General features: G+C 43.7%; 1 protein-coding gene across 1 annotated transcript; it reads left to right on the top strand.

The window, feature by feature from the left end:
• The first annotated feature begins 5264 nt into the window (after positions 1-5264).
• Positions 5265-16224, top strand: LOC311208579 (gamma-aminobutyric acid receptor subunit rho-1). The gene is made up of 8 exons (XM_084285406.1): positions 5265-5319; positions 6630-6697; positions 8055-8278; positions 10964-11046; positions 11734-11874; positions 12340-12492; positions 13431-13627; positions 14498-16224. Exons 1-8 carry the CDS (start codon positions 5301-5303, stop codon positions 14783-14785), a joined length of 1173 nt encoding a protein of 390 aa, XP_084141532.1. The 5' UTR covers positions 5265-5300; the 3' UTR covers positions 14786-16224.
• Positions 16225-20373: the final 4149 nt, after the last annotated feature.

Here is a 20373-nt window from a genome sequence, read left to right as displayed (position 1 = left end):
ATGTAATGCATTAAAAGCGCTGTTTACACACAGTTTCTCCTATTCCTTTGTGGCTTTGAGTACATTACATTTTATTTTTTTGCCAGCCTGTGTACATCTATCTATAAAAGTCTTTCGCTACGTGAGCAAGAAACCAAAGACTACCAAGCAAAGCTGTTAATGCGTTGCACTGTTTCCTTAGCTGTCAAGCCAGGATTTATGTGTGTAATGGGCTCGTTGCTTGTTTTGTCCCACCAAGACCAGTAAGGCAGAAGGTCCCCTTGCAGGGGACACTACTGGGTAACCCACACACGGTGTGACATGGTGGGGTGGGACTGGGCCCTCCAGGGCTCCCTGGATGAGGCAAAGCCCCTTTTGCTGGTAGAAATGCCCCAAAATGTTTTCTCTCACAACCCACCCATAGCTCTGCCCTCCTCTCCCAGCAAAATGGCAGCAGGCAGAGCAGCCATTTCTTCTGGCCTTTGGCGACAAGGTAAGAGCCTGTGCTACAACAGACAACACCACAGACCCAACCATGTTTTCCTCCTGATGTTGTTAAACTGTGTGTTGGTGTCCCAAAACCAGGCTGTTTCATCTCACCCTTTTCTTGTCGTTTCACTGCAGCCGGCCCCAGCGGCAGAGACGGGAAGCCCACGGCGAGGCGCACAAGCAGGGCAGGTAGGAAAAAGCAGAGTGAAGCAAAATCGTCTGAGGCTGTAAAGAGTCTAACACACAGGCCATAAGTAGGATTCATGCTGCTAACGGGGTCGAGCAAGGCCTGGGGGGACGCCAAACTCCCCTTGTGGGGCCAGAGCTGGATGCCACAGCCATTTTGTGCAGCCCTTGGGCTTCGCAGTGCAGTGCTGCGTGATTTGTGTCAGGCGCGGGGCAGTATTTAGGTCACGTATAATCCCCTCTGCCCCCGGTCACTACTGCAGCCACCGGTGCCTGCCTGGCATGGTCAGACATCCAACAATTTGGGGCTGTCTGGCCTGGTCCAGACAGTGCAGGGAAGCAGCACAGCCCCCAAACCCGTCCTCCTTCAGAGCTGCAGAGCTCCAAACCTCCAGTGCAATCAGCCTGACTTCCACTGTCACCTCTGGGGTATATTTCCCTTTTCAGAAGTGAAAAAACTGTAAATTGCATCACTTTGGGGAACAGCCCTCCCCCCAGCTTATATTTAAACTGACCTACTGTGGTGGTTTTACCGTGCTGGGCAGCTAAACCCCACAACCGCTCTCTCACTCCCCCTCCTTTAGATAAGGAGGGGGAGAAGTAAAGCAAAGAACAACTCACGGGTTGAGATAAGGATAATTTAATTAAAGGGAAATAATTATAATAATTAAATAAAGACTACCATGAACTAAACAATTTAACTAAGGGGAAGTAAAAGGGAAAAGGGGAAAAAGGGAGGAAAACAAACAAACAAAATAAATGAAAGCTATATGGAAGTGCAGAGGAAAGAAATTACTCTCTACTTCCCACAAATGAGCGATGATTGACCACGTCCTTGAAGCAAGGCCTCAACGCACGCAGCCGGTGTTCGAGAGGAGGACCGACGTCTGCTCAACGAGAGCCCACCCCTCCCCTCTTTTTCCTGTTTCCACCTTTTATTGCTGAGTGTGACATCACATGGTATGGAATATCCCTTTGATTGGTTTAGGTCAGCTGCCCTAGTGATGTTTCTCTCCTCACTTTTTTGCCCACCCCCTAGGAGGGTTAGAGAAAGGCCCAATGCTGTGCCACTGCTGCTCAGCAGTAGACACAACACTGGTGTGATAACACTGCTGTTCCAGCTACAAGTACAGAGTACGGCACTGAATGGGCTGCTGCCGGGAAAGTTAACATTCCAGCCAGACCCAGTACACCTACCAGGCTCAAGACAAATCCAGTTGTTTTACTTGTAAGACGTTTTGATTTTTTTTCTGTACTTCAGTACAGAAGCAAAATTTAAAATAATAATAATAATAATTTGAAGTGGAAAAAAACAACAACACATAGCTTTAATCTTCAGAAAGGAAAATACTTCAAATTTAAACATGATTTCTGGCAGGACAGAGCATTTTCTTTTTTTCTATTCTGATTGTATTTCTGGGTTCTTCACCAAGTTGAAAATGTGAAAGTTTCAAACGGAGAAAAAAAAAAAAAAAGAAAACCAAACAACAGTAGTGTTTCTTAAAACAAAATAAAAACTATTGGTTTAACAAGTTTATTTAAAATAGACATTGACATTATTTTTTTTCTCACATTTTTACCAAAAATTAAAAAGTAAAATCACGACTCAAGATTAAAATATTAAATATTTTCTCTTATCAGCTTTTTGCTCATATTGGAGTTTACAAATTTTCAGAATGAGCCACTGTAATAAAGGTATGGCCAAAAAATTAAGATGAACAAAAATGATTCCCATTATCACAGCCATAGAACCGTAGAATCACTAAGGTCGGAGGAGACCTCCAAGATCATCTGGTCCAACCATCCCCCTACCACCAATGTCACCCACTGAACCATGTCTCTAAGCACCACGTCCAAACTTTCCTTGAACACCCCCCAGGGACGGTGACTCCACCACTTCCCTGGGCAACCCGTTCATAGTTCAAAACTGAACAGTTGGGTTCAGTGACAGGAAAATATAAATAAATTAAAAACAACCACAGCCATTAAACATAGGAATAAGGACTGGTAATGCAAAAAGCCCTCTTATATGCTCCCAATAATGCCATTCTTGCTCATATAAAAGGACACGTAAAAAGTTAAGTGACATATAGTCCTAAAACGTATTCCCCTTATATTTCCAGTTAAACTATTTTTAGGAAGGTTAATTATTTTTTTTTCCAATTAAACTATATTTAGGAAGGTTACAAATGGGGCTGACAAAGGCCAAAGTGCTGATATGGTAGAGTTAGGTGCCCATGAAGTATATGGTGAAGACTCAGGAGATATGGCTAAAACTTACCACTGGATAGTATCACGCAAATGAATAACATATCCACTGTAAACAGATTAAATACAGGGGAGTTGGTGTCTCAGAATCTCGTTGCAGATGTAAGACTATTTCTGAGCAAGCAGTTTAAAATAGAAATGTGAAGAAATGTATTATCATCTGCTGTTATTCAGTATCTTTAGTAGCTGATAAAACCCGTGAAATGATTGCTAGTCAAGGTTACGAAGAGCACAAAACAGTGGAGAGGCAAATAGTTGTAGGATTGGTCAGTCATCTCAAATTACCTAAGCTATAGACTATTTGGGGAATATGCTGAATGCATGTGCCTGGATATGAGGCCAGCAGGCATGAAGCGTGTAGGTCCCCCAGGATGAGGAGGTATGCACTGTGGAAGGAAGTAGCCCGTGAAATGCCTCATGTATGAGTACAAATAAAAGTGGGGAGCAAAGAAATGTGCTTATCACCTCGTGTGAAACAGGAGAAGCAATGTTCAGTCCCTAAAAGCCAGTGCCGTGCTCCTTCCCTCTGCATGGAGCCAGCCCTTCTGCATGGCTCTCCATCCCACTGCTCACCCTTCCCTTTGCTCATGTCAGGGAGAAAAGTGCCTTTCTGAGCACTGATGATCCTCTTGAATGTCTGAGGTTTTGCCAGTGACCTGGTAATAACACTCCCCTGTCTTGACTGGGTATAAACCTTCCTTCCTGAATGCATACCTAAAATCCCATGGCTCTTTCTACGTCTCAGTTACGGCCTCTCTCTGATACACCACTAACTCTCTGGTCTGTCACCTCCTGACCATTGAGGTTCCTAGGTGAATCTTTTGTTATTAAACACTTCTGTGGTACTTAATTGCACCCTGTACCTGCTACTTTATTCCTCCAGTTCACCTGTTTCTTTCTAGATTTTAATGAATGGAAAGAATCTGATAAGAACTATGAAATTAATTCATTATCTGGAAAATGAGCTTTTCATCAAGACAGGAAAAATGCAGAGTATTCATTGTTAACAGAAAGTTTAGAAATTCTTTTATTTTGGCTTGCAGGCTTCAAATTTGTGAAGTCGCTTTTATTTAATAAAATAAGGGCAAAATAGGGGCAAAATGCCATGGGAAGAGGCTGAATTAAACAAATTTAAAATAGAAGCAGGAACCACCTTTTAAAATGCATTAGGGGTAAGTAATGACTTTAAGAACTCATCAGTGGATGTAGATGACTCGTAACTCGTAGAAATTACTAAATTGAGACTGACCAGGTCTCAGAGAGCCCAGGGCTTCAGGGAGGAGTCACTGGTAACACCTCTGGTCCCTGCTATGAGATTGTTGTATTGGTTTCTTGGGGTACAACTGCCTATGAGAAGTACAGCATGGTTAGGCAATCTCATTTAGGACGAGTTTTATCACAGGAAAATATTCCCTGCCAACTTTCTTTGTTTTTCTGGGTTTGTTTAATCTATTGCTGACGTGTCTTCTGCGTAGTCAGACAAGTGCCTCTTGGAACATAGCATCTTTTCTCAAGCTAAGGAACAGCCAAGCCTTCCCTCTGGAGCTCTCTGTGAACTCTCTGCTGCTGTGTGGCTGCTGGGAGCGCAGGAAGGCTCCTCACACGACTGGGCATCAGAAAAGGTGCTACAGCTTCTGTCCCAGCCAAAGGTCTGGGGAGCCAAATAGAGCTTTTCAACCCCAGAAGTGGATTTGGAAGAGGAGCAGAGCACCCTGTGCCCACCGTTGAATAGTAGCTTCTGCAAGGACCATCCTAGACTCTAGTCTTTAATGCTCCTTTTTATCTCTGTTGGAAATCTGGAGCAGGAGCTAATCATTTTATCCCCAGTTAGGGGATGGCCTGCCTCCTGGCCTGGTTCCCAGCCTATCTCCATTTTGTTCCTGGGCAACAGCCAGTAGCTTATTTTATATATTGTTTCCCTAATTCCTGGCCTGTCAAAAATCACTGTCAGAAAACTTCCTCCTTACTTCTCATTTCCCCACTTAACCACATGCGCACTACTTCTCCAGCCCATACACGTGAGTGATTGTATCCAAACTGCGTGATAAGCCCAGCCGATTTTACAGACACAAGCCAAATGTCCTCGCGGGGTGCCAGAGCTGCCACAGGTGCCCAAGCATTCTGTGTTGGTTTTGGGGGCGTTTTGTGATCACATGCTGCCAACTACTGCAAGCACTCGCCTGGCTGTAGCTTAAGGGGTAAATGAACCCACACAGGTTCTGGTTTTAGGACTGAAGTGGGTGTGTGCTTCTCACAAAACTTACTACCTGAGTTTCTCTCTTCCCAGTAGCCCAATCCTGAAACGAAGCCCTGACATCACCAAATCTCCACTGACAAAGTCAGAACAGCTGCTGCGAATAGATGACCATGACTTCAGCATGAGACCAGGTTTTGGAGGTATGACACCTACATGTTTGCCATTGTTCCTATTTTACACTATCACTTCTCTTTTAGCATGTAGTCAGGCCAACAAGCAGAGCTTTTTCCATCTCTAACTTTTATTTTTTTTTTGCGAATTCATGACATACTCGGAGGGATATAGGTACAGGAAAGTAGCTTCTTCCTTGGGAGAACAAATGGATTAGTCAAACTCATGGAAAAGTAGTTAGAGGCAATTTAATATTCCTGGTATTCAGTGGCACTTTCTTCTGACAAAATCTACAAATACACCTTCCATGTGTTCCTGGATGACAGGGAAATTCTACAAACCTGGCTTCCTATGGCAATTTATATGCACAATCAAATCAAGTGCCATGCTTGCTGACCTGGCTATGTCATTTATAACACAAAATAAAACATTTTGACCGCTGTGTGTTAATGCTTGCTCACAGTTTTGTGGCTGTGCTGTACAGAAAGCTAAGCTTTCAGGGAAAAAGGAGGAGGGGGAACACGCTTTCTTTCAGCCTGTGGATTAGAGAATGTTGTAATTTATCTACCCTTTCTGGCTGACAGATGGTCATTCAAATCCAGGCTACCATTATATACTCTGATGGAAGAAGGTTTTATTGCTAAATGCTCAATATACCAAACACTAACACGTTCAATTAATTTAAAAAGGTTTCAGTTTCATAGCAGTCCACTAATGTGAGTAGTATTTATCTTGACAGATCTCCTGTACTGTAATTGCCAGAGGTATGCGGGGGGCTAGTCCAAGCCTGGAGGAGGGAAACACGAGGTCACAGCCAGACCTCTCCCCCTGGGAGCCCCAGGTTCAGTGCACACACCTGTGTGCTGTAATGCAGCCCTGTCCATCACCCTGTCTTTTCCACAGCCGAGCACTGAGTGGTGTGAAAGCCAAGTACACGGAGCAGTTCTCAGGGGTGGTATTAGCCTGAGAGGGGAGCAGAGGATGTGAGGGAAAAAACTGGAGTAACTCTCCCACATCCCCTTAGCTGTGCCATTGCTGCTCTCTGTGTGAATGGGAGCTCTGCAAGGCATCCCTCTGGTGAGCTCTAGCCTTTAGCACTAGAGACATTACTCTGAAATTTTGAAGGATGTAACAATAAAAGGAGTAGGTCAGTCTCATTACTGATTTTGATTGTTATTAGCAGGCTTTTGTTATGGATTACAATCGTTTCTACTTGTAATTAGTTTTCTATTGTTTCTATATCAGACTGGACATCTGATTTAATTTCTAAGATATGAGAGGCTGAGAACTACTTTTTCTCACCAAGTTTATACTTTCTCAATTCTTGTTTTCTTTCCAGGCCCTGCAATTCCTGTTGGGGTGGATGTCCAAGTTGAAAGTCTGGACAGCATTTCTGAGGTGGATATGGTAAGCGTCACAGAAGGGCTGAGGCTGGATGGGACAGACGGAGAAAATTTAGCCCAAACTTCTGCTGAGAGCAGGGTCAGATAGAGCAGTCTTCTTGAGGCTCTGTCTTTTGGACTTGAATGCCTCCAAGGATGGAGACTTTGCAGCCTTCTGGTCACATTATTTGACTTGAATCTGCCAACAATTACTTCCACTGACTGAAGCTATCATTTCATCTCTCTAAATGTCTTGAAGCAGAAGGCATAAAAGCTAATCTGACATTTTCTTTTCTCTAAGACAAAATGATACAACACTGCCAGAATTGCCCCCAAAGGATTTGGATTTTTACATTTTCTTACAAAGTCAAAGCATATAAAAGCTCTGAGGAGACTAATTAATGTGTTAGGTTTAGGGCACTTTGATACACTGCAGACGAGGTTTCACATTGACCATGCTCTGAAGTGGTCAGGGCCCAGCTCGCTCCCAGCCAGAAGCCATGTAGCCATCCTAAAATCTGCACTGGTTCAGACTGGTAAGTTCTGCTTTCAGCAGAATGGGCAACAGCATAGGAAAATTCATTAGAGTGTCTCTCTCATGTGGCAGCACCACCATGAGAACAGAAATACCCATTTCAGTGTCCCCTCACATCAAAAGAACAGTTACCACTTTCAACAAGATACCCATCTCACTGGGAAGTGTGTGCTCATAAGAGGGCAGGAGTTTTCAGAGGGCAGAAGTTTCTCCAGAATCTGCCTTAGGCTCATTAGCAGTTGTGTCACCCCTGCTGTGTGCTGGGGACCAGCGTCAGGCTTTGTCAGTCTGTCCTGGATCCTCATGCTGATGCTAAAGCAGTATTTCAGGGGCATGCAGGACTGATGCTGGCACTCTGCACAGGTTAAATCCACAACAACAACAAAAGTCACCTTTTTTTAAGAAAGCATTATGATTTTGAGGGACTTCCTCTGTTTGTTGAATAGTGGTCCTGCCCCTCGTGTACCATCAGGCTGCAACTCGCAACAACATGGGGAAAGCGCTGTGTATCACATGAGGTTTAAAAAAATCATTCAGGGTCAGCTTGGGCTATTGACAAAATAATGATGGAAAATACGTTTTATTGCCAGAATCGATTATTTTTAACTCGTGCAGCTTTATTTAAAAGACTATGGTAATATATTACATTACGCTCTAAGAAAGCATGCTTATAAACACTTGTGCTTGAGTTTATCATCAGGTACATGAGAGATTCCCTTGAAATAAGTAAAAAAGCAAACCCAAACCCTCAGGAACAGCGCTTTGTACTGTGCAGTGTGTACCAGAGAAGAGAAATCATTGCTATGCTGATAAGGCATAAGCTGTGACACGAACCTGTTTGTTGCAGGACTTCACCATGACGCTCTACCTGAGACACTACTGGAAAGACGAGAGGCTGTCCTTCCCCAGCACCAACAACCAGAGCATGACGTTTGACGGCCGGCTGGTGAAGAAGATCTGGGTCCCTGACATGTTCTTTGTGCACTCCAAGCGCTCCTTCATCCACGACACCACCACGGACAACGTCATGCTGCGGGTCCAGCCAGATGGGAAGGTACTTTATAGCCTCAGGTAAAACTGCACTCGGTCAGTGTGAGCTATTAGTGGTGTGGAATGGAAAGTGCTTTAATCGATTCCCGTGTTTCATTTTTGCATGACTTCACACTAAAAAAAATTACAAGTATGAATGCATTGGATAGCCACCAACAACAGGAAGAACAGGCCCCTTCCTTCGTCACAAGAAAAAATGCTCATGTGTACCACAGGGAGGACAACTGGCCCTCACATGAAGCCAATTTCTGTGCCAGCATTGCTGGTTCCTGCCCCCAGGATCCCTTCACCTTCACTCTGTAACAGTCTCTGAGCCTAGCAAAATGTGTAATTACTATTCTTACAGATAATTATGAAGAAGTATAAATCGTACTGAACACAGGTTTAGCTTTATGATAAGCAGCAAAACACGGCATCCTTCAGCACATGCAGTGACAAGTTCCCTTCCCTTCCCTTCCCTTCCCTTCCCTTCCCTTCCCTTCCCTTCCCTTCCCTTCCCTTCCCTTCCCTTCCCTTCCCTTCCCTTCCCTTCCCTTCCCTTCCCTTCCCTTCCCTTCCCTTCCCTTCCCTTCCCTTCCCTTTTTTCCACAGCACTGATCTCAAGTTTCAAACACAAAACAGATGTCTCAGTAAAGAGCTGAACATTGCTGACCAGAAGTCTGAAGAGTATTAAAACAGGATTTTTTTCTTTCTAACTGTTACTTTCACGCTTGGAGGTGCTAAGTGAGGAGCATCTGTCCATCTCCAGAAGAAACTAAAATCAGTGCTGCAGCTTTTCCTGTCTGCAGCTCCATTCAGTTAGAAAACAAGTACTGCCAAATGACCCATAAAAACCCATGAGAGAGAAAATTGCTGTACAACAGTCTGATGCAAGATTGTCAACATCAGCTCCATAGCAAAGAAAAAGCAAAATATGTGATAAATAAACCAAACAGCAGCTAGACAGCATATTCTGAAGGACGAAAAAGGAAGGAAAATCTGGCTGAGAGGGGGGTCAGGAGCACCAAGATGCATGCAGTTAACTTCAGCTAATGATAAGGCTGCAAAATGTGCTGCTTGGGATGGTTGTGGAGGCCCTTAAGGGCATGTTAGACAACATCCTTCATGAGGGGCAGAGCTGAGCCTCCTCAGCTCCTCAGCCTACCAAGACATGTTTCCTTTTATGAAAGGAAACAGTACACGAAATTGCCAGGCCTGGGGGTATCGTTGTGACAGGAATTTTCTTGTTCTATGATATTTTTTATCATACTGTTCACCGCGAGTCACAGCCTGGGCAGTGTCAGCCTTCTCATTATTAAAGCTTTTTTCTTCACCCAGCATGTTTGACTAGGTTCAGGTGCTCCTTAGGCCTTTGGAAAGTTTGCTCAGATCCTTAGTATGGTAACAAAATGATTTAATAAAGCAATGTAACATTCAGCTATACCACACATGCCTATACACTCTCTCATTTAGCTGCATGATACAAGTCATTGGCACTGAAAGCATTTTATCTGTCTGACAAAGATGCAAAAAGAATATCGAACTACTCAGACACTGCCACACACAGACTTGTGCTTAAGCAGCTCACTTATAACCGCCCTGCACAAAACAACAGTGAACATCTTGAATAGCAAACAACAGCACTTTAATTTATTCGGTTGTGACTGCACGTTGGAGTGCTTTATGGATGCTGGGGAAGTACATGTATGAATACTTAGCAGCAAACAGGTCATTGCTAACCGACTGTATATTTTGTTTTTTCCCTTGGTGTCTGCCTTTTTAAGGTTCTTGCCAGACGTTGTCTTCTGTTTTCTTGGAAAACGCTGTAGACCTCGCTGGCACCTAAGCAACAAATCTGTGCCAAGCAGTTTGACTCTGAGACAAAACACAGATAGGAAAGCAACATCACTGTGAATCCACACACAGAGAAAGACTGCTAACATAAGGGGCTGCATCTTGTTTTTATCGTTATGTGGCAGATGTCTGTCTATCTTTAACCCTGTTATAACTCATTAAGTCTCTCCCCATTACAATTTACGTTTTTCTTTTCGTTTGCTTCCCCGAGTTCAAGCCAGTTGAGTCAAGATTTATGGTAGCTTCCAGTGCAAACACAAAATAATGCCATTAAAAACGACATAATCAGACTGTAGCAAGAGCAGAGCTTTTGATGTATGGAGCAGAGCATGTCAGCCGTCTCGGTTGCTCGCCAGCCCCAGCCCGAAGCCGAGGCACTGCCTGTGCCCTCTGGTGGCTGGCACCCATGGGTGACCACCGGGCTTTCACTGAGCTGCTGGAAATCGTGGGACATGGAGAAATCCACCTGCATCCTTCACACCACTACGATGGCTTTGATAAACCTAAGTTAGTTTATAATACAAAGCATCTATTGAAAGTACAGATCTCTGCAGAGAGGTATTTGCTGGCAGACAAAAGGGATAAAGTGCACTCTCTGTCCTTTCCCATTTTCATCTCCAATATTTATGCCCTCTAGTAGCAGTTCATTGTGGCCTAACTCTCTAGCCCCCTTTGCTAACACTGGTTTACTGAGAAGAAAAAAAAAACATCTTTAACTTCAGCGGCATGGTTTTAGCTGAATGGAAGATATTTATTTTCAGTGGACTGTTACTGGCCAGGTAGTTGCTTAAAAAACAAACCTGCAGCTTTACTACTTTTCAGTCACAGGAGAAGTCAAGTTTTTAATGATTTTTCTTTTTTAATTATTCCTAGAGTTACAGTAACAGCGATGTGCAACATGGATTTCAGTCGCTTTCCCCTGGACACACAGACATGTTCCCTGGAGATCGAAAGCTGTAAGTAAAGTGCAGGCACAGGGGAGTCAAGTGCTGCACCCTGTGGTGTATTTAATTATATCAACAAGCAGCTGCCACGTTTGTGAGAGCTCTAACCAAAGCCAGTGAGCTCCAACACTGACAAAAACTCCCTGCCCGAATTTTTCCACTAGAATTAGACAATTTTTGCAACAAAGCAGTGTTTGCAAGTGCCAGCTGAGTACCATTTTGCCAGTGTCCCTAAAAGCCAGCCAGGCTGCCCTGCTGCCAACCCATCCTCAGAGGGCATCAGGACACTTGCCTGTAGGTTGGTGGTGTCCAGCAGCACCCCCTTGCCCAGGTACCTTCTTGCACCACAGATCTTAAACACATAAATATAAGGCCCTATGCCCTCCCTGTGCACCTCCCTGTTCATCTGTGGTGTAGAAAACATGACGGGGCAGTGGTATTAATCACCTTCTCTTTACGTTCCTTGTATCTATGTGATAGAAACCCAATTTATCCCCACAGGTGGCTCCTTTGTCCTCTGTATTTTATACAGAGGCATTTTAAACTTCTAGCTTTTCAGGAGTTTTTTCTCCTTCTTAAGTTTGCAATATGGAATTATCATCTTAATTCTGTTTTAATACAGTTTTTATTACACCTGGGCTGTAGGTGCAGTAGTGGCTGGTTCAGTGCACTGCACTGAGGTTTGCTCTGCTCCCTTAGATGCCTACACCGAAGATGACCTCATGCTCTACTGGAAGAATGGGAATGACTCCCTAAAAACAGATGAGAGGATATCTCTGTCCCAGTTCCTGATCCAGGAGTTTCACACCACAACAAAGCTCGCCTTTTACAGCAGCACAGGTGGGTACCAGAGGGCCTGGCAGAGAGCAGGCCACGGGGCAGGGCTGAAGGCTCTTGGCCTTGGCTGCGGAGAACTGTCCATTGGGAGGTCCTCGTGGGTCCCACCAGACCCACCTCTTTTCTGTGCCAAGGTGTCCCCTGCAAGATGTCAGGGATCCCTGACAGAGACTTACATCTTTGTGGTGAGGTAGTCTTCAAAGGCAATACCTCTTCAAGATCATACCAGGCCTTAATTCAAGTCCCTGAGTGTACAAGCTATATTATATTCTCTGAAGGTCTGATCCTGTTGAGATACTTTGATAGTTGGTTCAGTGAGTCTGTTTCTGTAAACTGCAACAATCTGTGGTTATTAATTGTTTTCTTAAAAGCAAACGTGGTACTGCTTCCCTGGTACATCATGTTATCTGAAAGTAGCTTGATGTTGGTGTGGTGCGACTTCTGTGTTTCCTTCTCCCTGTCCTACAGGATGGTACAATCGCCTCTACATCAACTTCACCTTGCGCCGACACATCTTCTTCTTCTTGCTCCAGACCTACTTCCCTGCCACTCTCATGGTCATGTTGTCCTGGGTATCCTTCTGGATCGATCGCCGAGCAGTTCCTGCCAGAGTCCCTTTAGGTAAAAACATTTTTGGACTCAGCACACCTAAGAGGCAGTTCCATGCAGTTGTGGCCTTGGCCATCAAGACAAAATCACCTGTGCTATGCATGCCCCTGCACTGCCTAGTGGCACAGCTGTGTCACACATTCCTCCCATGGAGGAGGAACTGGCCCGGGTACCTCTCTCTTGTTTGCCCTGCAGTGCCAAAAGAATTGCTTTCCCTGCTCTCACGAGTGTCAGCTGCACCTGGTGCAAATCAGGGAGCAAATGTCACGCTCTTGTCTTATTGCTGTTAGCAGATACATGGGACACAGAGAGCCAAAGTGCCGGTATCCTTCAGAGACTTCAGTGAGCAAAGAGGTGAAAATCGCTGTTAGCAGCCCTGAAAAATTTCAGTTTATTGAGTTTTATTGAGGAGAGAGGGTGGAGGTAATATAGCAAGTCAAGCTGCATTCTTTAACTTGTTAAATAAGATTGCAGTGCAGCGTGAGGGGTACAGCATTCCCTTCTGAAGCACCCTTCAGACAGATGCCAGAGGAGTCACCACGGGAGCAGAACTATGTTATGGACTTAGCTCTTCTAAAGAGGAAGCTTTGCCTTTAGCAAAGTGCAATTAGTACATGTGCAGACTTTGAGTCCAAGCTGGCTTCCATTTGTTCCAAGCAACACCTCTCAGGGCTTTATTTATTGTTAAAGCTGTGTTCCTCAGTGGAGAGGGAACAGACATAACAGAGACAGCAGTGGGCCACAAGAAACAGCATCCATTGCCTTGAGACATCACTGAAAGGGAACTTGAAGGTTTGGGCCATGGCTTTTTGAGATGTGGGCACTGCCTTGAGCAGAACTTTTAGCACCAAGGTCAATTAAGATGTCGGGAAATTGTAATGGCAGCTGTATTTGTGATGAAAAGTCAAGTTTGATCACGCCTTACGATCTCTCTGCTGCTGTGTTCCCAGGGATCACCACCGTGCTGACCATGTCCACGATCATCACGGGGGTGAACGCCTCCATGCCCCGTGTTTCCTACATCAAGGCAGTGGACATTTACCTGTGGGTCAGTTTTGTGTTCGTCTTCCTCTCGGTGCTGGAATACGCGGCCGTGAATTACCTGACCACTGTGCAAGAGCGGAAGGAGAGGAAACTCCGGGACAAGGTGAGTTTTTCTATTTCTGATGCAGCATTATGCTACTGAGAAAAAGTGTGGCAAATGTTTGGAAATGTAAAAAAAAAAAAAAAGGCTACTACAGTGCGTTGCTCTCAGCTGCCTTGGGAGAATGCAGTGCATGCAAGGAGACAGCAGCAGTGAAGCATTCTTGGTTACAGAGATTTACTACAGACACCTGACATCCAGGTTCAATCCTCCTTCTTCAGGACCTGAGGGCATTATGTGCCTCAACATGTAGCCCTCAACTGGCTGTATAAATGGGAGAAGTTTTAGGTTTGTCCCTTTACATATTTTTTTGTGCATTGAACATCCAAACCTGTGGGTAGCATCACACAGATACCATGTTTTGGGTTTCAGATAACACGGCAGATTTCCCACACCTATCTCCAAGCAGAGTCTAGACTTACACACAATGGTCCAATCTTCCTCCTTCTGCCTTAAACTACAACCACCCAAAATTCAGTCTAAGCTCTTCTCTTCAAATGGGCCAAGCCTGATACGTTCCTTGTTGAAGGTTCCCTCTGCCCTCTTCTCTGCTTCAAAATACAGATCCAACCTTTATTTACGCCCTGGTACATGTGCTTAGGACAAAGGAACTTTTTAACAGACAGCCCTGCTTTCTCTGTGACTGCATTGTGTCCAGCAGGCACGAAATTACAAGAAAAAAAATTACAAGAAAAAAAAAAAAAAAAAAAAAAAAAAGGAAAAAGCTGCTGCTCAGCTGCATTATCGCATTCTCCTTTTTGTGCCCCAGCAGCCTCGGTTCCCCAGGCATGTCTCACTTTGTAAGGAGCAGTGGGATGCCTGTGAATACCGGGACATAACTCAAAAGCATTCTGCTCTTACCTGTGTCCGCAGCTTCCCTGTGCGTGCAGCCTACCTCAGCCCCGGCCCATGATGATGGACGGCAGCTACAACGACGGCGACGTGGGCGAGCTGGGGCACTACGTGTCCGAGAACGGCGACAAGCAGGACAGGATGATGGTGCAGCTGGCGCTGGGGTCCGAGAGGGGCTCGGGCAGGAGGAAAAACCAGAGATACGTCAGCATGCGGATCGACACTCACGCCATCGACAAGTACTCCAGGATAATATTCCCTGGTGCATACATTCTATTTAATTTGATATACTGGTCGATTTTTTCATAAACATCTGTAACTTCCATAGTCACGGTGTACTGCGATGGTACATGAAGGTACTGTCTCATAGGTGAACAGAAAGAAAATAGAGATTGTTTTAAATTTGAAGGAAGGAATATCACAAATATTGATTTTTTTTCAGGATTACATTTTTTTTTTATTAGATGCAACTCATCTGTGGCATAAATAACTGTGCAAGTTTCACATTTCAAATAAATATAGGATATACAATCTAAAACCTTATACTTATTTGAAGCTGTGCTATGTTCCTTCTTGTGCCTCACAGGCCACTGTAAGCTATTTTAAGAAGTGACAGTAATTGCCAGCTGCTTATGTATGGTGCAGGTTCCATTGTGTGCCCCTGAAATCCTAATTCTTTTAGTACTTGAGCACATGCACACATCTCTGGACTCAGCAGACTTACAACACTCAATGCCGATGAATACAAGGAATATGCAAATGGTCGCGTGTTTGCAGGATGAGGTCAGAAACAGCTATTGCAAACACGAAATACCCAGTACTGGGAAATGCTTTGGCAAGGTTATTGAGGGCCAAAGCTTGCTTTCAGTGCTTAATGCCTGCCATGCTAGCAGTACTGTGCTGACAGAGCCAAGCAGTAGTAGACTTGTGCTATGTCTGGATTGTACATGTGTTTAAAACAAAGAAGCATTTTGAAGCTGTTCTGATTAACCTTTTGAAACATAACTTGCAATGTACATTTCCTAAGGAATCGCAGTCCGAACAAAGGTTGGACTTTCTGTGATGCCAGCCAAATCCTCCACAGGACCTCTCCTTGGATCTGCTTATTCAGGTCAGTGGGAGTTTTGCTCTTGAGTTTCCTGGGAGAGGAAACAGATTTCTCTACAGTGATCCAGCGAAGACAACCGGGTGTCTACAAAAAGACTGAAACTACTGTAGGAGAAGCCACTTCTCTCTGAGATAGTCCAGGTGCTACAGGAGAGCTCCGTACAGCCCAAGTGCTGAGACACTGTTGAAGCCTGTGAAGTCTCATCCCTGCTAAAGCCACCGGTGAGTGCACTCACTTCCAGGAAAAGCCTACAGTGTCCAGTTTTAGTAAAAAACATAGTAGAAGGGTGCTCAGCAGGTCACAAAAGCAGCTGTAAGGACTTTATGTCAGTTACTAACATAGCCATGTTAGCAGTAGTAAAGTTACCATGCTGAAAGATTTGGAACGAAGTGAAAAGGAGCCTCCACCATGAGATGCCTGACCCAAGTCCATCTACCCGGCTCTGCTTTCACGCTGGATCCTTCTCCTGGCACCTCGCAGCCCTCCATGCCCTTGGAGGAGGCTCAGTACCTTCCAGGGCAGGAACAAGAAGACAAAGTTGGCACTGGGGGCACTCCGCACTGACTTAAGTCCCTACTTGACATCCCGGTTCCTGCAGAACAGCCAGCTGTAATGTAGAAGCAGTAAAATATTTCAGGAAATTACTTCAGGAAAAATAAGAGTTGGTTGAATACAATCAGGGGCCTTTAAAATAATAGGAGTTTTGAAGGTATCTCACAGAAAAACTGGTCTTTCTGTTGGTGTGCTGCTAGGCGTTACCCACCTACGTCTGCACAGCTGACTGCAGCTGCAGGGGTAACAGGACTTCAAACACCCGCAGGCTTTGCACAAGGCTATGGAATTCTGCAGGAACATGCTCTACAGCAACAATGTTATCCCTTACACAGCAGATAACTGTTGTCTTTTATGCGTGTAGCTGCTCTGAGAATAAAACCAAAGCAGTAGTGTCTCCAAAAGGAAAGTGAATCCTCTTACACAGAATCTGCGCTGGACTATCTGATCTGCTACTACAGGCATTATGCTTGTGACACTGACACTGCAGCTGTTTGAACACTGCTGATTGTTGCTTTAATTTAATATGTAAATAAATTTCATGTAAAAAAAAAACCAACAACAACAACAAAAAACAGCATTTCTTACAACTGCTAAAAATCAAGAAACATGGAAAGTACCTTCGCTATACTTATAGCTTACACTCCAACGAAATCACAAAAATTACAGTAATTATAAGACAAAACCAACCACAAGATAGCTTTACTACTCATTTCTACACAGCTTTTTCTTCACATATAGATACCATCTTAGCTTCTTTCTACCGTTTCCTTCTTGTTATTCTCCGGTGAGATTTTTTTTCACGAGACAATTAAAAATACATATATTTTTTTAACCATAAACAATTTAATCAGATGAAAGTAGAAAGCTCACCATGGCAAAAGCATCAGCAGTGGCCACCCTCCTTTATTCCGATGGCACCTTAGCCCACAAATAGCTCCAAGCTTTCTTGGGGACTGCTTGCACAGGAATGTATTTAGATCCTCGGTGTTGTAAGAACCCATTTGTCTCCACAGTTATAAGCATAGCATGAACAGGAGTGCCCGATTTTAGAGTAAGCCTGACATGTCTTCCTGAACAGATTCCCCAGCCCCCATGTCTGGATTTACGTTGTTAATTTACTTGTGTTTTATTTTGGAAACTCTAGTGCCTTTTCAGTCTTATATAAATGTGTACATAGATGTATTCTATACGGACAGGACATGCCATATACAGCCAGTGTTTGCTATTAATGACTGTAATCATTAAACATAACCACATATACAGTTTTTGGACTTTTAACCTCGCAGTGTATAGGTTTGTATCCAGTCATAAACACTCTGCTCCTTTTCATTTCCGCAATAAATCAGAGTGGTTTGGTTTTCAGTTTATTTCTAGAAATGCTCAAAATCACAATAAAACTTCACATTTGTACAGCATCGTGTGGTTTTTACCTTCAAAAGAATGATCTCTGTGAGTTTATACATGTATGTAAGACCCGTTTGCTCCGGATCTGATCCAGTCAAATACCAAATGTCCTTAAATCCCACGACACTGGGATTTCACAGATAAGAAGCCTGCATGCAAAGTCAAAATCACAGAGGAGATGACACAAAGCTTTCCCCCACTAGACTGTTTGGATGCTACAGGCCTCACTCTTCTTACTTAGGGTGATATTTTGTAATATAATTAAGACAATTTCTCAGAGGTTAGCCCAATGCCCAGTCTGGGCTGCTGCTGCCTCTAGAAGTTGAGGTGTATTGGTTGGGCTGTGTGAATCCAGCTTAGACACCAGTTCTGCCTGGGAGCACGTCCAGATTAAAAGCTTTGGAGATGGAAGCCTTTAATAGTCTCTAAAGACGTTGATAAGTGCTGAGAGGGTGAAGCAACAAGAGGAAAATTCAGCCAGAAACAGGTAAAAGAATGAGAAGGCATGAAGAAAAATCAATTTTCTCTTTTCTTTCCCAGTAAATAGGCTATTTTCATAATAATAATTAGATTTTGGTTTTCTACATCTCATGCTTGAGTGATTCTGCCAGTATAAACCAGAACCAAGCTCCCTGCAAGCCCTGAGGATCAAGTAGAAGCCCCTGGGACTCCCCTCTCCTGCACTTGCTCCTATGGCAAGGTGGGATTTGATGGAGCTCTGAAGGAGCAGCAACGAGAAAGGAAAAGCATCGCTGTGCCCTCCCATATGGCTTGTTCCACAATGGGACATAGTATGCTCAGGAGAGCACAAGGCATGAGGGCTGTTCAGAGGCTGAAACAAATTCGTGAAAGTCAACAAAGTGTAGGTTGGGAAGCATATTTCATTCTCCGAGAACTGAAAGTAAATGCAAACCATATATACTAGTATGAAGCTTAGGTAAGAAGACAGAAGTGTGTTTTGTTCCTTCCATAAACCACCGATACCTTGCACAGCAGTTATGCCACAGTGGCACGCTGCAATCTTGCCAGGCTGGCAAGTGGAGGTGAGGAAACCCCACTAATAAAAACAACAAAATGCAGGCGCCAGCAGCAGAGAACCAGACAGGCTGGCAGACAAAGGCTTTGCGGAAGGCCGCTGCTTTCAGGACCAGGAAATATTAACCATTAGGAAAAGATGGGATATCATAAATTTTCTTCTTTTTCTTCTTTTTAAAGATTATGTAGTCCTAAATTTGGTTTGAAGGATGCCTGGATGTCACAAATTCAGTGTTCCAAGTCTTACGAATTCTTCTGGGTAACAAGCAACTCACAACAACCCTTTCATGGTTTTTCTTTTTTTAAACCATAATGATTACAAAGCTAATATCTTCCACTGTGAACATTTCCTTAGCAAGCATTTGTTTATTATGTTTTACAGAAGCTATTTCATTTATATACACCATCACACATCTACAAAAAATGAGTTTTTGATATTTAAAGCCAGCTTAAGGAAATCTTTGCAAATACTTGGGAATTTAAGGCATGCATACAAACCTCAGGATTAGTACGTATAACATTTCTAAGCAAATGCAGTCGACATTTCAATGTAGAGAAAAAACTGGTGGATTGCAAAAATATTTCCACCAAAAAAAAGAGCCTTAAACTCTGTAACTCTACATCTGCTGCTTTGTTATGAGTAAAAGAAAGGAGCAAGTGCCTTTATGGGCTTCAGAAGTTGCTTACAGTACTTCACCTGCATTGACCTGTTATTTCTGAGGCACATATTCCTCAGCAAAAGTAATTTTGAAGGGAACTTTGCCTCCCACCTTCTCTCTCAGATGTAAAACCTACAGCAGTTCCCAACCTTTCCCTTTTCGACCCACTTGCTGCAAACCCTCCTTAGGGATGAGCAAGGCCAATAGCGCACTGCAAAGGCCTCCGGATGTAAATTTTGAAGGCCTCATCTGTTAAAGAGATTTAAAAAAACAATTACTGGCTATTTAGTTTTAAATTACCTAGAACTACCATTGATCCTGCTCGTTGTCATCTGTGCTAGGCCACAGTCACAGGACAAAAAAGTCTTTTCTGGTGTTCAGATTGAACTTCATGGTTTTTAATTTGTGCGCATTGCCTCTTGTCCTGTCATTGGACACTGCTGAGAGAAGTTTGCCTCTTCAGGTATTTATACACATGGCTAACATCCTCATGAACATTTTCCAGTCTCAGCTCTCAGCATTTCCTTATGGGAGAGGTGCTTCAGACCCTTAGCCATTTTCATGGCCCCTTTTTATGTTTTTTAACTTCATGCCTCCTCAATGCATTTATTGCACAAGGACTACATGGTTATGGAAACACAGCTCGCAAGAACATAAAGGTTACTCCCCATTCAGCATTTGATGGAAGCCGACTGGACCCTTGTACACCAAGCAGCTTAACTCAGCCAACTACAAGCTCTCTCCCTCAAGTATTTTCATGAACAGAAGTCTATGGCTTTTGTTTTAAGTCAAGCATATCTTCCACTCATGTTCTAGGACAGACTAATGAGGGAACTCTGTAGCTTGGTAGGCAGACACAGGCTTGAAGTTTCTTCACAAAATTTGGATGTAATCACTTAATCCTCAAACAGTTGTGATTTGCTATCAGGTAGTCTCTGAATCCTTTGACCAATGAACTTTATCTACACATTTTGGTTCATTCCCCAAAATACTATTCTTGACAAATATTAAAATATTCTCAAATTACAAACACAGTTTGGGAAAAATTCTAGTTACTGCAACTTGAAGTTGCCAGGTATTTTCATATATATTGTGATTTATGAGCACAGATTACTGAAAATTAAGGTTTATTCCCA

This window comes from Netta rufina (assembly GCF_964035555.1).
Source record: "Netta rufina genome assembly, chromosome: 3".
NCBI classification, from domain to species: Eukaryota; Metazoa; Chordata; class Aves; order Anseriformes; family Anatidae; genus Netta; species Netta rufina.
Note: the sequence above shows the minus strand (reverse complement) of the source record. Positions and strands in the feature narration are given on the sequence as shown.